At 54.7% G+C, this 26,169-nt stretch overlaps 2 protein-coding genes across 6 annotated transcripts in view; both read left to right on the top strand.

Moving 5' to 3' along the window:
* The first annotated feature begins 965 nt into the window (after positions 1–965).
* On the top strand, positions 966–23,929 carry PHKA1 (phosphorylase kinase regulatory subunit alpha 1). Of its 4 annotated transcripts, XM_068151842.1 has the most exons (34): positions 966–1,229; positions 1,388–1,546; positions 2,073–2,120; positions 2,638–2,806; positions 3,172–3,254; positions 3,452–3,532; positions 3,904–4,002; positions 4,114–4,260; positions 4,562–4,615; positions 6,085–6,207; positions 6,292–6,387; positions 7,050–7,157; positions 7,363–7,441; positions 7,832–7,966; positions 9,037–9,146; positions 9,762–9,906; positions 10,886–10,964; positions 11,406–11,581; positions 13,423–13,596; positions 13,987–14,081; positions 14,286–14,425; positions 14,557–14,713; positions 14,875–14,954; positions 15,135–15,213; positions 15,299–15,428; positions 15,813–15,914; positions 16,327–16,442; positions 16,749–16,778; positions 17,810–17,854; positions 18,093–18,245; positions 18,721–18,774; positions 18,909–19,109; positions 19,789–20,002; positions 23,895–23,929. In XM_068151842.1, the coding sequence occupies exons 1-33, from the start codon at positions 1,152–1,154 to the stop codon at positions 19,960–19,962; spliced, it is 3,699 nt and encodes a 1,232-aa protein (XP_068007943.1). In that variant the 5' UTR covers positions 966–1,151; the 3' UTR covers positions 19,963–20,002; positions 23,895–23,929. The 4 variants fall into 4 exon arrangements, with proteins under 4 accessions (XP_068007943.1, XP_068007945.1, XP_068007942.1 ...); XM_068151844.1 differs by lacking the exon at positions 23,895–23,929 and having other exon boundaries at positions 11,406–11,485; positions 19,789–23,033; XM_068151841.1 differs by lacking the exon at positions 23,895–23,929 and having other exon boundaries at positions 19,789–23,033.
* HDAC8 (histone deacetylase 8) overlaps positions 19,967–26,169 on the top strand; it is an 18,566-nt gene continuing 12,363 nt past the window's right edge. The window contains exons 1-3 of one of the 2 annotated variants that reach the window (XM_068151847.1): positions 19,967–20,002; positions 23,895–23,947; positions 25,081–25,211. In XM_068151847.1, coding sequence (XP_068007948.1) covers positions 19,994–20,002; positions 23,895–23,947; positions 25,081–25,211 — 193 coding nt within the window. In that variant the 5' untranslated portion in view covers positions 19,967–19,993. Of the gene's footprint in view, positions 20,003–23,227; positions 23,312–23,894; positions 23,948–25,080; positions 25,212–26,169 lie in introns of those variants that run through there. The other variant, XM_068151846.1, reaches the window with a different exon arrangement.

The raw sequence follows: 26,169 nt of genomic DNA, 5'->3' as shown, positions 1-26,169 counted from the left end.
CTTTGCACCCCACCCTGGGGTTTCCCTAGTCCAGGGGCATCCCCTGTCCAGGATGCCCCTGGCACAGCACTCACACCTGCTCTGTCCTACAGGGCTGGGCAATGTGCCCCGCCACAGTACAAGTGCTGACAGCCATGGGCCACCCTAGGAAAGCCAACTGTGCAGAGAGACCACGGGAGACTGGGGAGCGCCACACATCCACCACTGAGGCAGAACTGCAGACAGGGCTGGGCTGGGGAAGGGCTGCACCCCCAAACCCCCCGGGGCAATGCCAGGGCTCAGCCCCTTTCAGTGCTCCCCACAGGCAATAAACCCACTGACCCCTGCTTGTGTCTGGCTGCTTCCTGCCCCTGCTTTGCCTCTGCAAAAGACAAGCCTCACAGGTACCAGAGCCACGTGCACCCAGAATGGCACACAGCACCCGCAGGTGCCTGCCTCTTTCCTCATAGGTGCTGAGTCCACCACCGAACCTGCTTAGCCCCCATCTGCCCAAACAGGTCCCCTGGGTGAGGGGTGCTGCTGGTGTGCACGTGAGCCTGTGTATATGCACACGTCTGTCTGCACCTGTACGTGTCAGGATACATACGATTGCGCCTGTGTGCATGTGTGTGATTATTTGCGTGCACAGGAAGCGTGTGTGCGTGAACAGCTGTGTCTGTACAGCTATGTGTGAATAGCTCTGTGCGTGTGTCTGTGCATGTGTGGACATACACACGTGAGCCCATGTCCTCCTGTCTCTGCCTATGTCTGGGTGTACAGGCGTATACACACACCGGTACAGGAGTCTATCTGCACAGCCCCGCACTGTGACTTGTGTCTGCGGGTCCGTCCGTGGGTGCTCGCCCGTAATGTCTGTCCGCCCGCAGCGCTGTGAGACCTCCGACCGCAAGGGGGCGCTGCAGGGCACGCCATGGCGGTTGGTCCTGCCCGCTAGCTAGTCATCCCCCTGCAGGCCGGCCCCACCGCCGCCGTCGGGGAGTTCGGGGAGGCGCGGGCGGAGAGGCCGCTGCGCTGGTGGAGCGGTGCTCGGGACAGCGCTGCGGACAGCAGCGAGCGGGTGGCGCCGCGCTGAGGGGCGGGTTCGTTAGCGGGAGCCGGGGCGGAGCAGTCCGCTCTCCCTGCTGCCGCGGCCGTGTCCCGCTGCCGCCGACATGCGCAGCCGGAGCAACTCGGGTGTGCGGCTGGACGGCTACGCGCGCTTGGTGCAGCAGACCATCCTCCAGCATCAGGTGCGGGGCACGGCCGGGGGAAAGGGTTCGGAACCCGCCTCGCCGCGGGTCGCGGGGCGCCTCGCCGGCCAAGGGGAGCCGCCGCCTGGCCCTGCAGGTCGAGTCAGGGGGAGTTAACTGGGAAACGGGGCCGCGGCCCCAATGTGTCCCCTCCGCAGGACGCAGTGACCGGTCTGCTCCCCGCCAGCGCCGACCACCGGGATGCCTGGGTCCGGGACAATGTCTACAGCATCCTGGCCGTCTGGGGGCTGGGGCTGGCCTACCGCAAGAATGCCGACCGCGACGAGGATAAGGCCAAGGCGTACGAGCTGGAGCAGGTAGGAGGGAGCTGGCAGGAAGGAGGACCTGTGGTGGCCGCTGCAGCTAGGCTGGCGCTACCCGGGAACCGGCCGTCAGCTCCCGGCTGATATGCTTTTGGCACGGCCCAGCTCCGGCGCTGAAAAGCCGAGGGTGGCCGTGCAGTGAGGACGGGGACAGGGCTTATCCCCATGTGAGGGGTCCAACAGGAAGGGATGCCAGAGCTTGCTCCTCTCAGTATGCTAATGCCCAGCTGGACAGTCCAGGCTCTGGGGTGATCTGGGGACACAGCCCTTCTCCCAAGGGCTGGGCAGCTGCATTCTGCAGCCGTGTCCGTCCTTTCCCCGCACAGCAGCTCGGCCTTGTTGGCATGCCAAGAAATCTTGTTTCGCTCTGCTATCAGCTAGGGAGCAGGGCCTGTGGAAATGTGAGCAGGGGCTCTGATTATAGACACAGGAGCCCTGCAAAGGTCAGCACCCAGCTGATCCTGAGTCAGGGCTTCTGGCTGTGTGGGGATTAACACGGCTGTTTTCCTTGTTCCTGCAGAGTGTGGTGAAACTGATGCGGGGGTTGCTCCAGTGCATGATGAGACAGGTATGGGCTGGCGAGCACCTCTGAGAGTTAAGTGGTCTTCTCAAAGTCCATCTCTCCCACAAAGACTCTTGGTCCCATCTGTGCCAGCTCTCCCCAGCCTTCTCTGAAGAGTATAGGGAAGGAGCTCTTCCAGCAAGTCTTGAAATAAGCTTTAACTTGGTGTGATGGAGCTGCCAGTGGTCTGGGCTGGTGGCCATTGGAGCCTTTGCCAGCTGCTCCCTGTCTTGTGGCCTCACTGGTGCTGGGATTCTGCAGCTCTTCCCCGGAGTGCATTTTAAGTGACCCTTTTCTTTCCACATGGTGCAGCTGTGGCTCCTTCATGGCTGCAGCCTTGAGCTACGGTGACCCATGAGACTGCATTCACTGCCTTGGTGCATGGATGGGCTCAGCCTGGGGTGTGCAGGATTTCTGGCCTGCCAGGAACTGTTCCACATGGGACAGCCCTTGGCTCTGGGAATGGCAGACCTCTCTGGAGACAGGATTTGATTAACCTCTGTATCTCATTGTTCTTCTCAAGGTGGACAAGGTGGAGGCATTCAAGTACAGCCAGAGCACCAGGGACTGCCTGCATGCCAAGTACAACACCCACACCTGTGCCACTGTGGTGGGAGATAATGAGTGGGGTCACCTACAGTTGGATGCCACCTCCCTCTATCTACTCATGCTGGCACAAATGACAGCCTCAGGTGACACTGTTGGGGGATGCCATTATAGCTTTGAGTGTGCTGATCTCCAGGGCTCTCCACATTCTCAGTTTGGGTGCAGCTTCCTGAGGAACAGGCTGCTGTGATGGCCTCCCTGACCTCACTGTTTTCTTAGCATCTAAGGTGGACTTGGGCCCCTTGATGTCCATCTCTTAAGTTCCAGCTTGCCTGAAGCACCAGAGCTGTTGCAGGGAGTGGGAGTGGGGGTGGGAGTCAATCACAGCACATGACTCCTGTGGGGCAGACATGCAATGAGGAGGAAGGGTCTAGCCTGGGTTACTGTAACTCTTTCGTAGGGATGCCCATGGTCTCAAAGCAACAGATGTGAATTCTTTCCTCTGCTTCAGGCCTCCACATAATTCACAGCCTAGATGAAGTCGACTTTATCCAGAACCTCGTGTTTTACATTGAAGCAGCTTACAAAACTGCGGTGGGTAGCCTGTGCTGGGCAAGGGGAGTGTGTCCTGGGGTGCAGGTGGTGGGCTGGTGTCCAGGGGCAGCTATGGGTCCCTCTTGAGCCATGGTGGGCAAAGTCCCATGTTTCCTGCTGGGAACACTACTGATGGGCGGGATTTGAAGGCTTTCTGGGTATGCTGCCTGCTCCAATGTGCTGCTGCTTCCTTGCAGGACTTTGGAATATGGGAGCGTGGGGACAAGACGAACCAGGGCATCACCGAGTTGAATGCCAGCTCTATTGGCATGGCCAAGGTGAGCTGGGAAGAGGTGCTGGGTGGCTGCTGGGGAGCACCAGGGGCCCCATGCTGCTTTTTTACAGGGCAGGCTGGGCATGTTGAACAGTAGTTTTCCTCCCCAGCAGTGCCCTTTTTCTTGTGTGCTGTTATAAAACTGTGCCACTCTTGCCTGAATTTAGCCTGAACTGGGAGTGAAAAATTAATTGAGGTATGTGGCAGAAATGTCCAGGGCCTGGCTACCTGTGGCTTTGGAGATATGGTCACATTCTGACCAGGGGTGCTGTGCAGCCACAGTGGGACTTAAATTTGGGCAGGACAGGGAGAAAGCTCTCACAGATGAGCAGTGTTGCCGAGAACCTGATCTTTTGGGTCTTGCTCTGCTTGCAGGCTGCCCTGGAGGCGCTGGATGAGCTGGATCTCTTTGGGGCAAAGGGAGGCCCACAGTCAGTGATACGGGTGCTGTCAGATGAGGTCCAACACTGCCAGGTGAGATCCGCAAGGACTTCATGATTGCAGAATGAACTGTGATCTGCTGAGGTTGGGGTGTGAACAGTGCCCAGCCTGGCAACCTAACCATGCCTCTTCCCTTTTGCCCAGTCCATCCTCCACTCGATGTTGCCCAGGGCCTCCACATCCAAGGAGGTGGATGCCAGTGTGCTCTCTGTCATCTCCTACCCAGCGTTTGCTGTGGAGGACAGTGAGCTGGTGGAAATCACCAAGCAAGAGATCATCACAAAACTACAGGTGAGCAGCTCTGCCCTTGTCTTGCCCTTCATGGGAGACAGCTGCAGTCTAAACTGTTGTTGCCCTGCTGTCTCCTAAAAGGAGAGGTCAGGAAGAGGGGTGTGGGAGCCTTTACCAGTGTCTCAGAACTGTGTCAGGGGTGTTCAAATAAACTGTCCTGTGTGCTGTGCCCCTAGGCTGTGATGGTGGTGCCTAGGTGAGCGAGGAAGGATGTATTTGGAGGAAACCACCCCTATGTGACTGCACTCAAGGTACCTCATACTGTACCCCCGGCTCAGCAACATTTTTCTCTCCCTTCTAGGGGCGCTATGGCTGCTGCCGCTTCCTCAGGGATGGATACAGGACCCCTAAAGAGGTAAGTGTCCCCAGCCCTGCCTCCTGCCAGAACTTTAGTGCCAAGCAGCAGCTGCCCTGGGTTGCATTTGCTGGGTGCAGTGCAAAGGCTGTGGTGAGGAGCACTGGGAAGATGAGACCCCTGAGTAGCCCCAGGCAGCATCATGGCTCGGAGCTAGGCTTCCCAAAATGCCAAAGCACATGGCAAAGGTAGTACATCCCACCCAGTCCCATAGTAGATTGGCAGAGGTTGGCCCTTGGGACCTGGTAGTGTTGTGTATCTCTCGGGCTGTGAGAAGATGGGACCACTGCCCTGCTGAGGTAGGCTCTTTTCCCCAGGTCTCACAGGGCTGCACAAGCCCCAGGTGAGGGTTGGAGGCCTGTAGGGGTGACCATGCAGTGCTGCAGGATGGCCTCAGCTCTGGCAGCCCTGGAGGTCACAAAGCTGCTCCTGCCTCTCCTGGGACAGCAGGCAGTGTGAGTACTGCCACACTTGTCTCTAAATGGAACAAATGGAGGCTTTATTCTGCTGCTTTGGGGAGGGGAAACCAGGAAAATTTCATAAGCAACAATCATATTTGATAAGTACAGAGTCAGGAAATTACACTTGGAGGCTTTCAAATAATCACCAGCTGTTGAGTTGAGCCTATAACCTCGTGGGGCTCCTTTTGGAATCAGTGCCTCTAAAGGCTTCTCTGCTGCTCCTCTTCAGACCTGACCATAATAGGCAGCATGTATGGCTGTGTTTGCAGAGCCTGTGAAAAGCAGCAGCATCTCCAGGCTGACTGTCCCAGCACTCAGGAGCTTTGCCAGTGTGAAAAGCCATGGGTTACTTGAGGGGAGCTACGAGGCACAGGAAGGGCAATGTTGCCTGCTGAGGCACAGTAGCTGGCTGGAGTCAAACAGGAGTTTGAGAGCTTGTGGCTGATGTGTAGAAAATATTTGCTTCTGCTGTCCCATTTGTCTTCTCTGCTAAGGCCAGCTCTCTCCCTTCTCTATAGCAAAGAGTTAAAGCAGTTGGCAGGGAAAGTCAAGCACAAATCCTCTGGGGCACTACACCAGCTCCCAATTGCTTCCTTTGTGTAAGGCTCTTAGATTGCACCTCCTGTTAGGAGGGATCCAGTCCAAGCCCTTGCACCCAACTGGGCCAGCCTCGTGATGCTAGAGGAGCTGTTCAGGGGCTGGGGTAGAGCAGGCAAGGCAAGGGAGATGCAGGCATCCCAAGTGCAGTGAGGGAAGTGCTGTGCTGGCTCCCTTTGCCCAGGAAAGGTGAAGGATCCCTTTGGCATCAGTGCAGGCGGCTCGTGAGGGCACGTCTGGAGGAAAGGATATAGCCTGGAGGTGAAGCTGCTTTTCATCTTTGTCTCAGCCATCACCCACAGAGAATTGGAAGGCCATTTGAGGCTGGGGTCTTGAGGGGACTAGCAGCACTGTCAGATTGAGTGGATCCTGCCACCCACCACCTGCTTTGCTGTCACACCTTCCCTGTAGGACCCCAACCGCTCGTACTATGAACCTGCTGAGCTTAAGCTGTTTGAGAACATCGAGTGTGAGTGGCCTCTCTTCTGGGCATACTTGATCATTGATGGAATTTTCAGTGGAAACATGGAGCAGGTACGAGAGGCCTTGGCAAGGGAGGTATGAGGGAAGGATGCAGGGAACCATGACTAGGGGGAGATCCTCTCTCTCTCTCTTTAGGTGCAGGAGTACCGGGAAGCCCTTGAGGGGATTCTCATCAAGGGGAAGAACGGGGTGTGCCTGATGCCAGAGCTGTACAGTGTCCCACCAGATAAGGTGAGTGGTCTTGAGCTGCAGTGGGAATATCTCATTACCAGATAATTACATTTTAAGTGCTTATTAACTCAAGTCATTAGTAAAGCAACACATGTAGTGCATAGAAACCCCATGTGAAAAAGGTGTGGCTTGGATCTGCCATAAACCTGTACTGAATAAAGAAACTGCTTTTTTTCCTCAGTGTTTCTTGCCCCTGAACACAGGAGTGCTTTCCTGACAGTCTGCTGTCCTAGAGTCAGATTCCTCTGAGAGCTCAGGGCATGCAGACCTGGGCTGACTGACGAGGCTGTGCTGAGCTTCCGATCAGTGGTGAGGGTGTTTGTGTGGGCCTGGGCTGAGGGCAGCAGCCTCCTGGTGCCCAGATAGTACAGAAGAGGTGCTCTCCTTCTTTGCATCTGAGAGAATTGCCTGGTACTTCTGGGGCATGTCAGTCGTTCCTGTGGGATGGCCCATGGTGGGAGCAGCTGATCTGTTGTGTGATGGGGCCTGGGGCAATCAGGAAAAGAGGGGAGGAATGTGGCCAGGATGGTTTGCACCCTCTGGTTTGCTTTTATAGTCTCTTATTTTAAGCCTTAAACTACTGTACATCAAAATGCAGTGATGATGCTTCTTTTAGCATCCAGTGTATGGATTTCTCCCTGACCTCCTGGCTTGCCTTCCAGGTGGATGAGGAGTACAGGAACCCCCACACTGTGGATAGAATACCCGTGGGCAAGCTGCCACTCATGTGGGGGCAGTCCCTCTACATCCTGGGCTGCCTTCTGGCTGAGGTATGATCACCCTTGGTGCGTGCTGGGGAGGGTTGTGGGGCCAGGCTTTGATCACTGAAAGGGCAAATGCTACCACCCTGAACCACCTACTGTGGGGAAATTGTCACCTCTTTCCCCTCAGGACCTCTTAAAGGTGGATTGTCTGTAGGCATCACCTGCTCTACCCCACACATGAATTGTTCATCTTGTACTTCTCTTTCCTCAGGGGTTTCTGGCTCCTGGTGAAATAGATCCGCTCAACCGACGGTTTGCGACTGTCCCCAAGCCTGACGTGGTGGTCCAAGGTGAGGGGAAGGGACCAGCTCTTGACCCCTGTGCTTAGCATGCCCGAGGGCTCTGCTCACGAGGAATTCATTGGGGGTGGCTCTGCTTACTGGCTGGCTGCCACTGCAGCTAGGTCTCAGCTCTGGCAAGGTGGGTTTAAGGTGGGCTGCAGGGAGATACCACTTGCTACAGACTCCTCTGCAGAAGGGATGAAAGCTGTCCTCCTGCCAATCACTGAGGAAGGCTTGGGTGTAGTATTGGGAAGAGCAAGGCAGTCCTGTGCAGTGCTAACTGGTTCCCAGAGGGACCCCTGAGAGCTGCCTCTGCATGACACAATATGTTGCATGTGTCCCCAAAGGCCAGAGGCAGTCCTGTTGCATCATTGTGCCTCTGTCTTCCTCCCTCTGCAGTGTGCATCCTGGCAGAGACAGAGGAGATCAAGGCTATCCTGCTGAAGGAGGACATCGATGTGGAGACTGTGGCAGATGTCTACCCCATCAGAGTGCAGCCAGCCAGCATCCTCAGCCACATCTATGCCCGGCTGGGTAAGCTGGACTCCCTGCACTCCCTGCTTCTGCAGGGGGGTCTGTCCCATCTCCTGGCACTACTTCTCAGAGATGCTGATGTCCTGTCCCACAGCTCTCTGCCTGGCTGATAAGGGCTCTGCTACCTGTTCCTGGGCCTGGTAAAGCTACTTCTGCCCAAGGAAAGCTGGGGTGGCAGGTAGCGCTGTTCAGGGAGATTCTGAAAGGGGTAAGACTTTGGCATTGCAGTTGGACAGTCACCTTAGGGACAGGAAGAGGCTCTGGTCCATATAGGATGGACCTGGTGTGGGCTGGAGCCCATTTTTGTTCTTATACTCAAGATCTCAGTGAGGGAGGCAAGCCAGACACCATAGCAGGGTCCCCTGGTAGTCCATAGCTAAGAGAGCCTGTAGCACAAACAGGATGGCTCATGCTGGAGGATTGCCAGGGCTGAGTGTGAGGGGAGGATGTGTTCAAGAGTTCTGTATTCCCTCACACTGAAATCCCTCAGGCATGGGGCTTGTATGGGAGCTGGAGAACCAGCCTGGGCTAGAGGAGAAACCTGATCCACTGTAGGCTACATGAGCTGGCTAATTTAAGCCATGAAAAGGCCAAGAGTGACATGGACAAAGAGGGGAAGGACAGCAGCCTGGCACTTCTAGAATGACATGACCAAGGGGCGATGCTGCTGCTGCACTATCCCAGGCTCTGAGACTAATGTAGGAGCTGATGGAGCTGTCAGCTTTGGGAGCTGGCCCTGTGCAAAGAGAAACACCTGGCCCTGCCACAGCTTCTGATATCCTCAGAGACATGGTGGTGTGCTTGTTGCAGAGGTCAGGACAGGCTGCATGTCCCTGTTTCAGCAAGAGTTTCTGGGGAGGGCCTGGGTTTCTCTGGCTCCCTGGTCATGGCTAGGGGACAGATTATCACTGTCCCTTATAGCTGTGCCAGCTCAAAACAGTGTCCTGGGGAACCTCAGTCACAAATCATCCTTCTCCTGTTGGCTGCTGTCACACAGGCCTGTCTCTCTTTGCTGCTGTACCCGTTTTGTGAGGAGGCTTGCACTAAAAACTCCTTCCCTGCCCCTCTAGGCCGCAACAACCAGATGAGCCTGACGGGACGGCCCTACCGGCACATGGGTGTCCTTGGGACCTCCAAGCTCTATGATATCAGGAAGAACATCTTTACCTTTACCCCACAGGTGGGTGGCATTGCACGGGATCATTCCTAGCTGTTATGCAACCTGGAGCTGGGCAGGAGGTTTCTGCACTGAGCAAATACTCAAGTTGTTCTCGGGGTGGTCTGAGTGTTGGGAGCAGCCCCAGCTCTATGACATGAAGCAGTGCAGCTGATAGTCCTGGGTGTGTGTATGTGTTGTGAGGAGATGGTTTCAGGTGGTTTCTGATGATCAGTATTGTGTGAAAATTTCTCCTCTCACCCTGATAAGGACACTAGGAGAAGGCTGATGACAGGACAGGAATGCTTCTGTCTCCTGTGCCTAGCAAGATTTGGGGATGGGCAGGGTTGCAAGCCTGGCACTGTGGGCAGTGCATGTTCACTTGGAATACGCTGTGGCGTTGGGGTGATGCTGATGCTGCTGAGCTGTGGTGTTACCTTCTCATAGTTACTAGTGACCAGTAGCTGCCCTGGGGGTTGACAGTCCTTTGCTAGGTGGGATGAGTTGTTGGTGCAAAAGAGCGTTTCTCCTGGCTGCACTGTGTGGCTGGCCTGGCTGAGTGCTTGTTGGAAGTTGTGGGTACCACCAAAGGGACCTGGTGGCTGTGAGAAGAGCAGCTGACATCTCCTGTCTTCACAGTTCATAGACCAGCAGCAGTTCTACCTGGCTCTAGACAACAACATGATCGTAGAGATGCTGAGGACAGACCTCTCGTACCTCTGCAGCCGCTGGAGGATGACTGGGAGACCAACCATCACCTTCCCCATCTCCCACACCATGCTTGGTACAGATCCTCTGGCTTTATGAGGCCTTTGGCTGGAGCAGCCCTGGAAAGCAGCTTCTGCAGGAGGAAGGGGGTGGGTGGATGTGGGACTATCTCAGTCATGGGGAACACGCTGGGACTAGAATGGCCAGCAGCATCCTGTAAGAAGCTTACCACTCAAAGGAGCCACTCTGAGTTGGCAGCTGTCCTGGCAGCTTGGCACCTGCCTACCAAGCACTGGTGCCTGCAACTCAGTGGGCATTTGCTGGCACAGAGGTATTCAGTCTCAAAGCAGCTAGGCTTGTTGGGAGGCCTTTTGGGAGCAAGGCCAGAGAAAAAGTCCCCCTGTAAAAGTGTTCATGGGGCTCTTCCTGCAGCTTAACTAAGACTACCTGCTAAAGGCTTTGCTAGACAACAGGAAGGGGAAAACCTGGATGATCTTAGAGAACTTGATGATCTTACAGGCCTTTTCCAACCAAAACAATTCTATGATGCTATAAAACAGTGAACAAGAGGGAGCAAGTAGCTATGCAGTGGTGCAGTGGCTTTTCTGGAGCAGCTCACAGATGTAGGCAAGGGACTCTGCTTTCAGGCCTTTTTTGTTCTCCTTGTGTACTTGAAATCCCCTTAGTGCCTTGAGGTGCTATTTGCTGTGGTGTCTTCTGGCCATGACAGCAGCACCCCCTCTGCTGCCTTGTTTGAATGCCGGGGGCAGAGCAGGGGACTGCTCAGGTGCTGCTGTCTGGTACTATCAGCCTCAGCCCAAGGTGAACCCCAGGAGCCTGGAGTGCATCTTGGCCTGGCTTTCTTGGAATCCAGACCAGACAGTTGTGAATTTCCTTTTTTGGGTGTTGCTTTTGGTGCCATAGTTTGGCTGTGCATCCCAGCTCTGGCTGATGCCGCAGTGCTTCGTGCATCTGGATGCGAGCCTGGTCCTGTGTTACCTTCTGGGAACCTGTTTGAGTGGAAGAGCCTGACTGCCTGTGTCTCTTGCCGACAGATGAAAGTGGCAGCAGTGTGCACCCCACGGTGCTGGCAACACTGAGGAAGCTGCAGGATGGGTATTTTGGTGGTGCAAGGTGAGTGCAGCTTCCTGGGGTGCAGGAGGGGATAGGGCTGGTGTCTTCTGAGAGCCTGGTTAGGAGGGTACCTACTGAGAGCCTGGTTAGGAGGGTACCTACTGGGCTATTGGGGAGCAAGCTGTCGAGGATACACTGGGGTGTGCTAGGCTGTACGTGCACCCCAGCACTACGTATCTACCAGAGAAGGTACAAAAGGGGACATACCTCTTTATGCCATCAAACCCATGGCTGCAGGATCCCTCTTACAGCTCTTGGGCAGCTCTTCCATGCCCACCTGTGGCTGGCAGAGTTGCAGGCAGCTCAAGCAGGCTCTGGGGCACGTGCATGTTCTGGGTGAGTGTCGCTCCTTGCTGAAGGGCCTTCTCTGGATCCAGGAGGCAAAGCCAAAGGTATTGCCTCCCTCTTCCTCTCTGTGTGACCTCCCTTCCTCTCGCCCAGGATCCAGACGGGTAAGTTGTCGGAGTTCCTGACAACGTCATGCCGAACGCACCTCAGCTTTATGGACCCTGGGCCAGAGGGTAAGGTCTTTGCCGAGAGTTACAAGCTCAGCATTGACAGCTTTCAGGAGCTAGACGCCGAGGAGTGGCTGCATGGCTTGCAGATAGCAGAGGATGGTAAGGGGGAACAGGCCAGCTGCTGCTGTGGCATGGCAAATGCCAAACTCACCTGTAAACCTGTAACACCCTGCCAGCATCTGCCACCATGTTATTCATACACTTGAGTTTTCACCGTGCTACTGTGCCAATCTGACCCTTCATCAATTAACCTTCTCTGGGTGACTCTCATGGTGACACCACTGGAATGGGGCTGGGTGATTTGATGCAGCTTTTGTAGCCCCTTCGCCAGAGGGGTTTCCCAGCTAGACAGGGCTGAGGCTGGCAGACATGGAGAGCATGGAGAGTGCTCTGGAAAAGCTGCTCTGAGCTTCATAGGCTGTTGTGTGGAGAAGAGATGGAAGGCTGTTGACTTTGCTCAGGAGATTTAAGCTGAGGATCTTTGGTGGCGAAGGTGATGGTATAGCACCTGAGATGGTGGAGGAGAGCCATCACGTCTCCAAGCAACTACTGAATGTTTTCCCCACAGCCTTTGACCCTCCCTGGGCAGTGCTGCTCCAGTGGGTGCCAAATTGAGGCCTTGCTGCTGTGGATAGGGTGCCCAAGAGGGCCTTAGGCCATCACAGTGTGATGGACCCACCTTGCCCTTGCAAACAGGTCTTCCTTCCCATCATTCTGCTCTGCCTCTGCTGTTCCTGTAGCCAGTGTTTGCACTGCTGTGACTCTGGATACTTTTATTTCTTTTGCCCTCTTCCTTTGCTTGTGGTCTACTTGCAGGCAACATTTGGGTTTCTCCAAGGTGTCTGCTTCCTCCCAGCCCCCATGGGAAACAGGGCCTACTTGGCCTCTCTACATCAGCTAGAAGAACCTCAATTTAAAGTTTTCCCTGTGGTGAGATGCTGGAGCCAGGCAGGATGATGTTCTCAAGCCTGATGTCTGGGGTACTCCTCCATCTGATCTGTCAGGTGCTGGCATGAGGCATCCCCACCAGGTGTGGAAAGGAGATGCAGTGCAGTCAGTGTAAGATGCAATCTGCAGCTCACCTCTTGGGGCAGACACAAGATCATCAGATCTTGTCTGCCAGCTGAAGAGCCACGAGGCTTTATCCTGTGGGTGGGCTGGAAGTGCATCAACAGCTCTGTTGTTGTACTGCATTGCCCTGCCATTTGCCCCTCAGGGTTTCCCCCTTCCTGCTGGGCAGTTTCTGGCTGAGCAGAGATGTGGGCTCTTGAGCACCCTCCTTGTTGCAGTTAGCAAGTCAGGGCTCTGGCACTCTCGATGTGGTGGTGGAGCAAATGAAGCCATGGAAGTCTGGGCAAGGAGCCATGCAGGAGCTGTAACTCTTCCTCTAACTCCTAATAAGAAATAACTGCTAGTTGCTAATCAGGAATACCTGTTGTAAAATCCATCCTGCCTTGCTCCTGTGTGTGAGTCCTGCTTGGTTGAGGCCTTTGCTGTGTTGGAGTGCTCCTAAGTGGTCTCTGCTTGGACAGTCAGCCATTGTATGTACCTGCCTTCTTCCCTGGAAGGGAAGAGTGAGGATTTCACCACAGGCTTTGAGCAGACTCTGCTGTCCTTGTGCAGGCTTGGTCCAGACACATACTGTAGCCCCATCGCTTCCTCTGGGTGTGGTAGTTTTACTTTTGGGGGGCAATTTCCAGCCCAGCACAGAGGGAGCCCCAGTTTGGCCCCAGCTGGCAGCCAGTGAAGTAGTGTTGTGACAGGGGTGCTGCAGCTGCTGAGAGCTCAGCTGATGTCATGTCTGTCACTAGCCCCACACTGTTGCTTCATGCAGCAGGCAAAGCTTTGCCCTTGCTGAGGCACAGCTGGGAAGTCTCTAGGATCTGGAGATGCCCCTGTGCAAAGCTGAACTTTTCCTCTTCTGCCTCCTGTTCCTGCAGACACGTATGACGAGGTTGCTCAGTACTTGGACCATCTGCTGCAGCGCACAGTTCCCCATTCAAACCTCCCTCCCACTGCCCAGCAGGGAGGGCTGGGCCGCTTCCGGGCTGCCGTCCACTCCACCCGTGACCTCATGTCCCTGGTGTCCAAGGCCAAGGACCTTCATGTCCAGAGTGAGTGATTGCAGCACCCTCAGCAGCTTTGCTCAAGCCTGAGGTTGAGGCTGACATATTTTGGGAGCTTTCCCAGCTGCATGATGCTGAGGGCCCCATGGGCTGCAGGGCAACCCTGGGCAAAGGCACACTATGTCCATCACATTAGTCCTGGCCATGAAGTGTCTTAGAGTTGGTGCCTGTGCAGTTCTTGTGGAAACAGTTGAATGATAAGGGATGGCAGCTTCCTGTGGTGTTCCTCTAACCAGGCGGGCAGACTCTGCTTCTCCCACAGCTGACTTCTCTGGAGGGGGTGCTGGGGGAGCAGAGTGTCAGATGTGAGGTGGTTTGAGGCCCAGCAGTGGTGGTTGGGGTGGAGAAGTGTCTGCATGAATCTTGGCTTTCTTTTAGATGTTGGGATGTACGTCCCCAGCAAGATCTTCCAGGCATCCCAGCAGTCAGTCAGGTTGCTGAGTTCTCCTGACCAGCATGACGCAGATGGCAAGGTGAGCTCAATCTCTCCCAGACTGGCTGAACAGTGCTGTCCTTTCAGCTGAAGTTAGAGGGTCCTTGTGGGGGCTGCTTGGGGAAGGCTTGGTGTTTGGCAAGGGGGAATAGGTGTGGGTGAGTGGCCTTGGCTCTGTAACCAGAGAGCACTTGGTGTGGAGTGCTGGCAATGTCCAACAGGAGCATGGCCTCCCTTTCCCCAGAGCCACACACCCTATGAGGAGGTGAACCTGCCCCGTGATGAGGATGGCAATGTGGACTGCAAGGCACTGGTGAACCAGCTGCGCCTCTGCCCCACGCTGCAGGAACAAGCAGACATCCTCTACATACTCCACATGATCAAGTATGATGAGCTCCAAGACCTGCTGCTGAGCAGAGAGAGCTGGTGCAGCCATGCATGTGTCCCAACCCTCAGTCCCTGGGGCTGCTGCAGGGCAGATTGCTGACGGTAACCTGGCATCTCCTGTGCTGCAGGGGGCCTGAGTGGTACACAGGGCTTGATGGTGACCCTGGCCCCACCGTCAAGGAGCTCCTCACTGAGCTGTATGTGCGGGTGGGGAACACGCGCCAGTGGGCCCTGATCCGCTACATCTCTGGCATCCTCAAGAAGAAGGTGGAAGCTCTGGATGAGGTAAGAGCTGTGCAGCACCCCCTAACAGGCTCATGTCCATTGGGGAGGGGGCAGCAGAGTGGGTAGGCATGTGGCCACACAAGCTCTGTCTCTCTGCCTTGTACTGAGGCCCCAAGCCCTGAGTTGCTGGTGACACTTGGGGTGACCCTTTCTGTCCCTAGGCCTGCACTGACCTCCTGTCTCACCAGAAGCACTTGACGGTGGGGCTGCCCCCAGAGCCACGTGAAAAAACTATCTCCACGTGAGTAGCTTCTCCCCCCCTACAGGTACTGGGCCAGGCCAGATGTGAACCCACTGCTCTGGAGTCTGTGGGCAGGAGTGGCTCTGGGTGGCTGTCTCTCTGCTCTCTGGGCTGTACAGACCAGGACATCGCTCTAGCTCTGCTGCCTCTCACATGCTCTGCCATTCGTTCCCTCCCCAGCCCAATCCCCTATGAGGAGCTTGTTCGCCTCATTGATGAAGCCAGCGAGAAGAACCTCAGTGTTTCTATCCTCACCCAGGTGAGGGGCCAGAGTAGCAGGGAACTCCACAGCTGGGTGTCTGCCCTGGTGATCCGCAGTTGGTGATCTGCCTCTTCCCCTCCAGGAGATCATGGTGTACTTGGCCATGTACATGCGCACCCAGCCTGCACTCTTTGCCGAGATGTTCCGCATCCGCATTGGCCTCATCATCCAGGTGATGGCAACGGAGCTGGCACACTCCTTGCACTGCTCGGGTAAGTGCAGTAGGCATGGCATGCTGGCTGGGCTGGGTGCTGCAGTGCTTGGGGTCCTGTCAGCCAGGAGGGAGAAGTGCTGTTAGAAACAGGCATCTTCGTGCCAGGACTGGACCCTGCATGAAAGCACTGGGGTGGGTCAGCAGCTGGAGCTGTTCTTGAGCAGCACAGGCAGATGGTGTCACTGTGGTTTCCCTTCAGGCATGTGTGTTGGGCTGTCGTGGGGAAGAGTCCTTGTTGTAGGCCACACCTGGAGTTAGTGCTCTGCACTTGGAGGATGAGCTCCTGTACCAATGCATCCTCTGCTAACAGAATAGGATGCAGGGTAGAAACGTCCCAGAAGGGCTGTGAAGCAGGGTACAACATTCTCACTGTTCTCTCCAGCTAGAGAAGCCACTGAGCACCTGATGAATCTCAGCCCATCAGACATGAAGAGTCTTCTCTACCACATCCTCTCTGGCAAGGAGTTTGGGGTGGAAAAGAGTGGTGAGTCTCTCAGGAGGGTTGTGAGAACATTTCTGGGCAACGTTGGTTCCTGGTGTGGAGTTGGGCCATCTCCAGGTGTTCCCAACTATGTGGGATGTACCTGTCCTCCTGCATGTTCAGTACAGTTGCTTCTGCTGTGCAGTGGTCCAGGAAGAAGTGCTCTTCAGCAGGGCGGTGCTGAGCCAATTTCTGGAGATCAGGCCTGAGTTCTGTGGCCATTGGGGCTTTGCTTAGTTCAGCAGTTGGCCTGGTCAGACCTGAGTTGAAAGCAGTTCTGTGCTGTACTTGTGGATCTCCAGTGGTGGTTGGGCAAGTGGGCAAGGGTGTGCAGAGGCACCAGTGCCTGAGCAGTGACAAGGGGCATCCATGCCCTGAGCCACAGTACCCACTGTAGACCTCTCTTCCTGTCCAGTGCGGTCGGTCGACTCGTCGGTCACCACTGCTGTCTCCATCCGTGAGGTGGAGGCTGCTGGGGCCACCAAGCCTGAGCGTTCTGGCCTCGTCCGGCTGAAAAGTGAGATCAAACAGGTGAGGGCAGGTGGTGCAAGCTGCTCCTGACAGATTTTCTGGGTGATGTAGGGGAGTGCAGGAGGGAGTTTCTTCTGGGCTTCAGAAAACTTATAACTCCTTCCAGGAGCTACTTTTGGCTCTAGCTGTGCCCTGGGGAAAGAATTGGGGTAAATCTGTTAGCAGGGGTGGGGGTTTCTCTGGCAGTGCAGTACAGGGCTGCTTGAAAAGATGCAGGGTTGGGGAGGACCACGCAGTGTCCCAGGCATGGCTGGTGTCCTGGTGGGCCTCTTCCAGGAGCAGAAACTTCATGTCCTTCTCTTGCAGCAATTGGATAAACGTAGGCAGTCTCTGAATGTGAGTAAAGTGAAACCACCCTGGACTTTCTGCAGTTTCAGCTTTTATCCCCCATGCCACACACCAGGGCTGTTTCTGAGCATGCATGAGTTGAGCTTTCCTAAGCAACCTCATTGAGTGAGCTGCTGCAGTGATGCACTGCCTTTCCCTCTCTGCAGACTCAGGTTCAGGACCGGTAAAGGAGGAGGTCAGCATGGCTGTGGCGGCCTACTGCCCAACAAATTTTGAGGAGCTCCCCTTTGAGTGGGACCTGCCATGTTTGGACTGCAGGGAGGAAGGCTTCTCCAAGCTGTGGGTGTATTGATATTATATCCATGTAGGAGCTGAGGTCCATAGCTGCTATGGCAGAATAGATTCCATTTTGCCCTAAAACGCCTGCTGAGCAGGATGTCATGATGTTTCCAGTGCCATGAGCATCCATGGCTCTGATGGACACTGATGACTGCTGGATGCTGCCTGTAGCCTCTTGACTATGTCTTCTCTGGAGGATGAGGCTTCTGCCCAGCTGTAAGTGAGAAGGACCTCCTCTGGTACCTGGTATGTGTCTAGGAGGACTCCTGGGCTGTAGGCGGGGTCCCATCCTCAAAGGGATAGGGCCTACAGGGAGCAGGCTGATGCAAAAGGTTTATAACCAACCTGCTGCAGTGTGAAACCTGCCACAGAGGGACCATTAAGTTGTGAGGAGAGTTGTCCATGGGCAGTGACCTTGCTACTGGCCCTCCAGTCTGCTTGAGACTAAATCCATGCCAGCAGCCAACAGAGCAATAGCAGCCCTGCTTCTATGTGCTGGCTGGCATAAGCCTGCTGCCTGCCACAGCACTGGCATGTGGAGGCCCCCATAGCCACTCAGTGCTCTGCTTCCCTTTCTGATGCTAACCTGGCTTTCTGCAGCTCAGCTTTTTAAACTGCTTCTCAATCCCCAGATAACTGTGGCCCCTGGGACAACTGCCTGTGACCTGAGCTTGCTCCATGCTGCTGCTGCTCTGTTTGCTGGCTGCAGACTAATTTTTGTCTCTCTCCTTCTCCTTCAGCCCCTCAGTTTTCAGTCTACGGACACTGAGTTGAAATCCTCTCTGGTAACCTGTGTTTATTGGCTGTTCACATGGGGGTTTGTCCTGTTTGTGCCTGCAGAAAGGAGCTGTGCTCTGGGGGGTGCAGCAGGGAGCTAGTGCTGCAGGGTGGGCTTTGCTGGGGGCAGGAGGTAGCAGCTCTGCCCTGGGAACTGGGCTGGGTCAGCCCAAACTCAGCAGGCTGCATTCTTGTGAGGTATCTAACTTTTCATCAGTCTCTGTGGTCCTTGTTTTGTCTGCCCAGTCTGCTGGACACTTGGAGATGCTGAGCGTACTGGAAGAGCAGCGCGGTAAGGACAGCCGCCAGGGCCAGTGGCAGCGGAGACGGCGGCTGGATGGGGCCCTCAACCGTGTCCCTGTAGGCTTCTACCAGAAGGTCTGGAAGGTCCTGCAGAAGGTGAGCTGCACATCTGTCTGGCTTATCTCCATGCATATGAGCCTATGGTCCCAGGCATCAGCCTTGTCAGGATGGTCCCTGATGTTGTGTAGATACTTGCTTCATGGACAAGGCCTGCACCTGGCCTTGAAAAGCTGAGGAAGAACTGGAGCTGCCTTGTAGCATGCAGGACCTGTCTCTTACTGTGCTGAACCTTGCAAAGAGTTCAGGGCTGGAGCTGCAGCTGAAGCAGCTCTGGGCATGGCTTGCCCTTGGTGTAGACCAGGGAGCAGAGCCTGGTGCTCTGTGCGAGAGGGCTCTGGCTGATGCTGAGGTGGTGGGAAAGGCGTGATGCTGTGCAAAGTGTCAGGAGGTGGAGCTGTGCTGTGTGAGCAGCACACTCCAATACTGAAGTGTGAGAGTGTTGGTGGGCTGGACCTGTGTGTCTTAGCACATTGCTTCTCCAGGGCATAACCATAGCCTTCTTGTTCTGCAGTGCCATGGCCTCTCCGTGGAGGGCTTTGTTCTCCCCTCATCAACAACCAGAGAGGTAGGAGGTTTATGTAAAGGGGAAATGGGGGCAGATGTGTGGTGCTGGATTGCCCTAGGTGAGTGCACAGCAGACCTTGGGATTTGTGCTGGCAATTTGGTGCTCTAGGTGCATTTGTTTATCCCTCCTCACAGATGACCCCAGGGGAAATAAAGTTTGCTGTGCATGTGGAGTCTGTCCTCAACCGTGTACCCCAGCCAGAGTACAGGCAGCTGCTGGTGGAGGCTATCTTAGTGCTCACCATGCTGGTGGATGTGGAGATGCACACCATTGGCAGCATCATAGCTGTTGAGAAGATCCTGCATATGGCCAACAACCTCTTCTATGAGGAGCAGGTAAGGTATGGCTTCATGCAAGGGGCCACAGCCTGCCGCAGCCACCGGGAGGGTCCTGCCTGCTGGATTGAGTGCAGAGGAGGGCAACAAAGCTGGTGAAGGGCCTGGAGAATAAATCTTATGAGGAATGACTGAGGGAGCTGGGAATGGTTAGTTTGGAAAAGAGGAGGCTTAGGAGAGATGTCATTGTTCTGTACAACTACATGAAAGGACATTGTAGAGAGGCTGGTGCTGGTCTCTTCTCACAGGTAATTAGTGATAGAACAAGAGGGAACAGCCTCCAGCTATGTCTGGGTAGGTTTAGACTGGACATTAGGAAAAAACATTTCACAGTAAGAGTGGTCAGGCATTGGAATGTGCTGCCCAGGGAGGTGATTGAGTTACTACTTGGATGTGTTTAAAGGCTATTTGGATGTCTTGCTTGGGGATATGGTTTAGGGGTGAACTTTGCAGAGTAGGATTATGGGTTGGACTTGGTGATCCTGAGGGTCTTTTCCAACCTGAATGTTTCTGTGATTCTGCTGTCTGCATTGTGTTCGTGGGGCACGGCAAACATGTAGTGTCCTTCTCCTGCTGCTCACCATCGGCGTGTCACACTGCAAGCCCAACAGAAGATGCTTGGCATGGAAGCTGCCCTTAGTCCTAATGCTGCCTTTTTTATTCCTTCTCTGAAATCCAGAAAGCCCTGGGTGCTGATGACCACATGCTGGAGAGGGATCCCGCCACGGGGATCTGCTGCCTGCTGTACGACAGCGCGCCCAGCGGCCGCTTCGGCACCCTGACCTACCTGTCCAAGTCGGTGGCCATGTACGTGTACGACTTCCTGCCCGCCGACAGCTGCCCCATGCAGTAGCTCTCGCAGCTCGTCTCCCCAGGCTGTGCAGATGCCATGGGTGGGTTCTTTTCATATGGCTTTTGAAAGATGGGCATTAGGCTAGTTTGCAAGCAGCCTGTGTGGCCACGCCCCCCCCAACCTCGCCCACTCCTGGCCTCTTGGTGGGTGAGTGGCTCTCCTGAGGAGTTCTGCAGGAGGCACGTGTGCTAAGCTGACTTTGGGTCTGTGTGGCCTGTGAAGTAAGGGCTGGCAGGGAAAGACTGGGCTTGTGTTAAAAATGCCTGCCTGTGTGGCTCCTCCTGGGCCATCACCCCTACAGGGGCCTGTGTTTGAGGGAGGTGGAAAGAGCCCCCCTCAGCAGGTACGTGTGCTCAGCAGGGCAGTGCTCCCTGGCTAGCTCAGCTCTCCCTGCCTCCAGCAGATCTGAAGTTTGAACCTGTTCTCTTCTGCTTTTTATTACAAATGTGCAGGGTTTATATTAGTGTATGCTGGAGCTCTTGCTCTTCCTGTTCCTGATGGAAAAAAATTGTTAGAAGAATAGGGAATGCTGCCTGAGCTTCCCTCCTAGCACACCTAAAATTAAAACAGTCCAAACTAGCCACATATTAGAAGTAGGCAGCCCATTGTGCCTCCCTCAGGAGTCCTGTGTGGTAAGGTTGGGAGGCTATTTGAGCCAGCAACGTCCCAGGGTGGTGCCTGTTACCACCAAGCTGTGAGGGCAATGCTGCTGCCTGGCTGGGGGGGTGCCAGCAGCAGCCCCTCCATGCCATCTGCCCAGTTCATACATGCCCTGTGAAGCAGCTCTGAGCTGGCTGCTTGGCTTGGCATTAGCTGTGTCATCACCAGTGTGCTCTTAATGCTCAGCTCTGGCTTCTGCTCCAGCTCCCACAGGAGAGAGGTGGTGCCTGTAGAGTGAGCCTCAGCTCTGTTCCATGCTACAAGTCAGACCCCATGTAAGATAGTGTGGCTGGATTGATGGAGATCAGGTACTTACACCACAAAGTGGTTGAGGGGGTGAGCTTATAGAATCATGGGATGGTTTGGGTTGGAAGGGACTTTGAAAAGTCATCTAGTCCAACCTCCCTGCTGATAGCAGGGACATTGCAACTAGAGCAGGCTGCTCAGAGCCCCAAACAACTGGACCTGGAATGGTTCTAGGGATGAGGCTTCTACTCCTCTGGGCAACCTGGGTCAGTGTCTCAATGTCAAACATTTCTTCCTTTTGTCTAGTCTAAATCTCCCCTTTTTAGTTTAAACCATCATCCCTTGTTCTGTCACAACAGGCCCTACTAAAAAATGTGTCCCTATCTTCTTTATAAGCCACATTAAGTACTGAAGAGCCAAACTAAAGTTTTCCAGAACCTTTGCTTCTCCAGTCTGAACCCCAAGTCACTCAGCCTTTCTTTCTAGCAGAGGGGTCTAGCTCTTGAACTATTTTTGTGCCAAGGACTCCACAGAGTTGGATGCACTACTCCAGAGCAGTATCACCAGACTGGAGCAGAGGGGCAGAATCTCCTTTTACCTGCTTCCCACATGGCTGGTGATACAGCCCAGGATACAGTTGGCTTTGTGGGCTGCAATTGCGCATTGCTGGCTAGCGTCCAGCTTTTCATCCACCAGTACCTCCAATTCCTTCTTCACAGGGCTGCTCTCAATCCCTTTGTCCCCCAGTCTGGATTGGTACTGGGGGTTGCCCTGACCCAGGTGCAGGACCTTGCACTTGGCCTTGTTGAACCTCATGAGGTTCATGCAGGCCCATTTCTCAAGGATATCCAGGTCCCTCTGGATGGCATCGCATCCCTCAGGTGTGTCACTCAGCTTGGTGTCATCTGCAAACTTGCTGAGGGTACCTGGTCCCACTTTGTCATTGATGAAGATATTAAATAGTACTGGTCATAATATAGACCCCTGAGGGATGCCATTTGCCACTGGACTTGCCTTTTTTTCTCGTGGCTGTTTCTGTCTTAGAGATGGAAGAGCTTGGCTCCACCTGTCTGGGTCTTTCTGACTCCCTGCCACTCCTGTACCTTTCCACTTCTTCCTGTGGCTGTGCCAGTAGGCTGAGCAGATTGTCTTCTGCTCTGAACACTACTGTCGGCTGTTTGTGGCAAAAGGCTGTGGCACATCCTGCAGCCTGAGACTTGGGTGGCTGCATTTTGTTCATGGGAGCTCGCTCTGAATTGCCGCATCCATTCTGATGAGTACAGAGGACCTGGCTTTCTGGTGGGTGGAGACTATAGCTAAGCTCCTTCTGATAGGGTGATGACCACAACCTGAACTTGCCTCTTGAGCTGGCCGGGTGCAGGCAACGTTCCACTTACATTGCTGCTCCCGCTCTGCCTGCTCTAGGGGCAGTGCTGCCACCTGCTGCTCTTGCTTTCCAACCCCATTTTCAAGGCTGCAGCTCAGCTCACGCCGGGGCATCTCCCTTCAGCACTGATGTTTGCCTGTGTCTCTTATCTCCAGCACTGCTTGGCTTTCAGGTTGGGCTTGACAATAGTTAAGGGTTGTCAGGGCTGCTGCTTGGAGTACCAGCTGTTGTGTAATAGCTACACAGGGATAGTTCCAACCTGGCTCCAGGAAGAGAAGGCTTTAACAGCCAGCCCCAGCTCGACTTCTCTGTCCCAAGCGAGAGGGAAGCTGCATTTCAGAGAATCATAGAGTCAGTAAGGTTGGAAAAGACCTCAGAGACCATCAAGTCCAACCTGTCACCTAAGACCTCATGACTACTAAACCATGGCACCAAGTGCCACGTCCAGTCCCCTCTTGAACACCTCCAGGGATGGTGACTCCACCACCTCCCTGGGCAGCACATCCCAATGGCTAACAACTCTCTCTGGGAAGAACTTCCTCACATCAAGCCTAAACTTCCCCTGGTGCAGCTTGAGACTGTGTCCTGGATTTGGGAATTGGTGGGGCCCTGACTGAGCATGGGGAGCCGTGGTGGAAAGTACTGGGCGCCTTTTGGGTCGCAGCCGTCTGGCGGGTACATGCCAGCCTCGGGCATTTTTAAATGATAGTTGTTAGTTTGTAAAGAAAAAGCTCCACGCCGTGCTGGGGGGAGCGAGTCTCAATAAAACATCTCTAACACGCCTGTGCGACCTGTTCTCGCTGGCTGTGCTCGGCGGGGGAGGGAGAATCCCCGGGAGGGAAGGTCCCCGGCGCCGCGGGTCCGAGCCCGAGCGCCCAAGTGCTGTGGGCCCCCTCGGGGAGGGGGAGACTACGGCTCCCGGCGTGCCCCGGGCCGGAGCGGCTGCTCCCGGCGTGCCCCGGGCGTGCGGCGCTGATGGCGGCGGCGCCGCCGGTGTACGTGTACAGCCCGGAGTACATGGCCCTCTGCGACTCCCTCTGCAAAGTGCCCAAGCGGGTCAGCGCCGCGCCCGGGGCTGCGGGCCGGGAGGGGGGAGGGGGGGAGGGGGCGGGTCCGGGCCCGGCGGGACCCCGGCGCGGGGATGTTGGGGGCGCAGCGGTGAGGCCCGAAGTCGGGGGTGTTCCGGGAGGCTGCCGGCAGTCCGGGGGCTTTGGGGAGGTAGGCGCTGTCGGGGACAGAGGAAGGGCGAGAGGAGCTTGGGGGAAGCAGTGCGGGGGCGTCCCGGCCCTAGTCAGGCGTGTGAGGAGAGAGGAAGAGCCGGACCGTGCCTTCAGGCTGCCTCTGGCAGGGCGGGAACGCGCAAGGGACGCTGCCCGGGTGCCCCGGCCTCCAGCTGCTGTGTGCTGCGGTGCCTTTCGCTGACACACCGGGAGGGGACACCCCCCCACATCTCCTCCCCTACTGCGTACCCTCTGCGGGGGAGACCCTGCCCCGGGACCCAGCTCAGGCTGGTGCCAGTTCAGCTGTGCTGCTGGGAGAGTTCACAGTCACACCTCTGCGAGTTACTTAGCCCCTAGCTGCTGTCTGTCTGAATCCTACGTTGGAGCTGCCCTCATGGTCTTACTCTCTTTTTTTTCAGGCCAGTATGGTACATTCACTGATTGAAGCATATTCCTTGCTTGACCAGATGAAGTAAGTGCTCCCCTTTTCTGTGAAGAGGCTGTTTCCTTTGCTAAGGTTTGAGTTTACTGCCCTTGCTGGCAGCATGATCTTGTAGGATCTAAGGGAAATCTGTTTTGCTAAATGGACAGCACTGTGGTAATTGTGGAAGGTGTAATTTGTGGCCACTCTTCCTGGTCCAGTGGAGTACAAATTTCGTTGTGCTTTCCCCTTACAGCCCACTGTCGTTCTCTGTGCATGTGGCTCTGAGCAGAAGTTGCTGGCACTGCTCTGTGTCCACTGGCCAGTGCTGATGCTGAGAAGGACCATGTTGTTTTGGTCTGTTATGATTGATTTGGGAGACTTTTTATGAGGTCTTGGTACTGTTCAGGAGAGATGATGAAGTCTGAGGTGAAAGAGTGAGAGCTCTCCTACCTCGTTAGTCTCTTGACACTGGGAGATGTGAAGGGGTGAAAAAGACTTAGTTCAGCCTCTGTTGTGTAACATCTCATAAAATCTTTGAAAAATCCCATGGGTAAGCTGGAAGCTTCTTGCATCCTTCCAGTAACAATGGAGCTGTGATGCATTGCCTGCATGCAGCCCCAGAGTCTGTGGTTTGGAGAGGGCTTCACAATGTTACAAGATTTATTTAGGAGGATTGTCCAAAGTGCCCAAAGCTGGGAAGGGTGATGGATGAGTTGCTGAGGACAGAGACGGTGTCTGCTTTGAGTGCAGGTGAAGTTAAGAGCATATAAAGGCACTGCTAAACTCTTGACCCAGCGGACTGGTGTCCTTCCATAGCACTGGGCAGTGGATGTTTTCACTCTTGTTGTTTGTTCTCTTTGTAATCAGAACATTGGATCTGCTGAGGATTGCTCAAACAGGGTGAACAATGCAGAAAAGGGGGAAAAAAAACTTGAAACAAAGTGGAAAGGTTAATGCAGGCAGCACTTGCAAGTGTTGGGGTGAGCACAGCAGGGGAGAAGGCCTACTCCAGCTAAGCTGAGTGGCCTTCTCACTCAAAGCAACAATCCACTGGGAAGAGGAGGGAGTTGTTTTGTTTTTTCATCACTTACTGCCAAAAGAAGGCTCCTAGTCAGAGGAGGTTAGTGCTGGAATCCTGGAGCCTCTTGTCCTGATGTACTCTCTTCTTCCTCTCTGTCTAGGATAATCAAGCCAAAAGTGGCCTCCATGGAGGAGATGGCAAGCTTCCACACAGATGCTTACTTGCAGCACCTGCAGAAGGTCAGTGAGGAGGGAGATGATGATCATCCGGAGTCTGTGGAGTATGGACTGGGTAAGGATGTGCGTCTTCAGTGAGGGATGACTTAATATTAGGTCCAGCATGCTTTTTGCTGGAGCTGAGGTTAGACAGAGGTGAGCTCAGGTGGGCTGCTGGGCTGTTTGTGAAGGGAAACTCTCTTTGGGGGGGTGTTGCTGAACCCTGTGAGCCGGTGGTCACCTGTCAGGCTGATGTTTCCACTGTTGCCAGCAGGGGTGATGCTGCAGTCAAAATCTTAGACACCGCTGTGCATAAGCAACAGCATTTCCCTGTTCAGTGCTGGGCTTCATGGGGGATTGCTCTACAGCCCTTGAGCCCTGGTGAAAAGTTCTTTCATCTATTTACACATGAGCCTTTAGTCACACTGTCCTAGTACAATTATTCCTTCTACCTACTACCTATTCATGGAGCAGGATTCAGCAAAATATTTGTGGTCTGGGGTCTCCCAAACCCCTTCCTCAGATCACCTTTTATGGCACCAAGGACACTCTCTCACTGCCTTTAGTTCCTGATAATTAATTTGTACCATAAACTCTCTTATCTGTGTTTAGTTTGTATACTTGAACTCTCTATGTTGTTTAGGAAGGGAAGAACACAATTTGGAAACAACTCATGACAAAAGCAATCTGTCTGGTGACAGAAACAGTATATTCCAAAAGAGCAAGCCCTGAGAAACTAGCTGCCTAGTGAGAAACTCAGGGTTCTCTGAAAAATAGAGGAAAGAAAGAAAAAACCTGAAGCCCTGCTTAGTATTGCTCTTTTGAAATGCAGGGAGGCCTCAGGCCTGGTCTTTGCAAGGTGAGCTTAAGGTAATAGGACAGGTTTAAGGTGACAGGGAACTGTCAGCTGCTCCTTGTCTTGCATACTGAGAGCCAGTGCCACTGCTGCTGCTTTGGAGATCTCAGGCAGGACAAAGACCCCACTTGCTGCCCCTGGAAGAGAGCTGAGACTGGCTGCTGCAAGCCTGCTGTGG

This window comes from Melanerpes formicivorus, unplaced genomic scaffold (genome assembly GCF_026170545.1).
Source record: "Melanerpes formicivorus ecotype bairdi unplaced genomic scaffold, bMelFor1.0.p_v2 SCAF_22, whole genome shotgun sequence".
In the NCBI taxonomy this organism is placed as follows: domain Eukaryota; kingdom Metazoa; phylum Chordata; class Aves; order Piciformes; family Picidae; genus Melanerpes; species Melanerpes formicivorus.
This window is presented reverse-complemented; position numbering and strand designations above follow the sequence as displayed.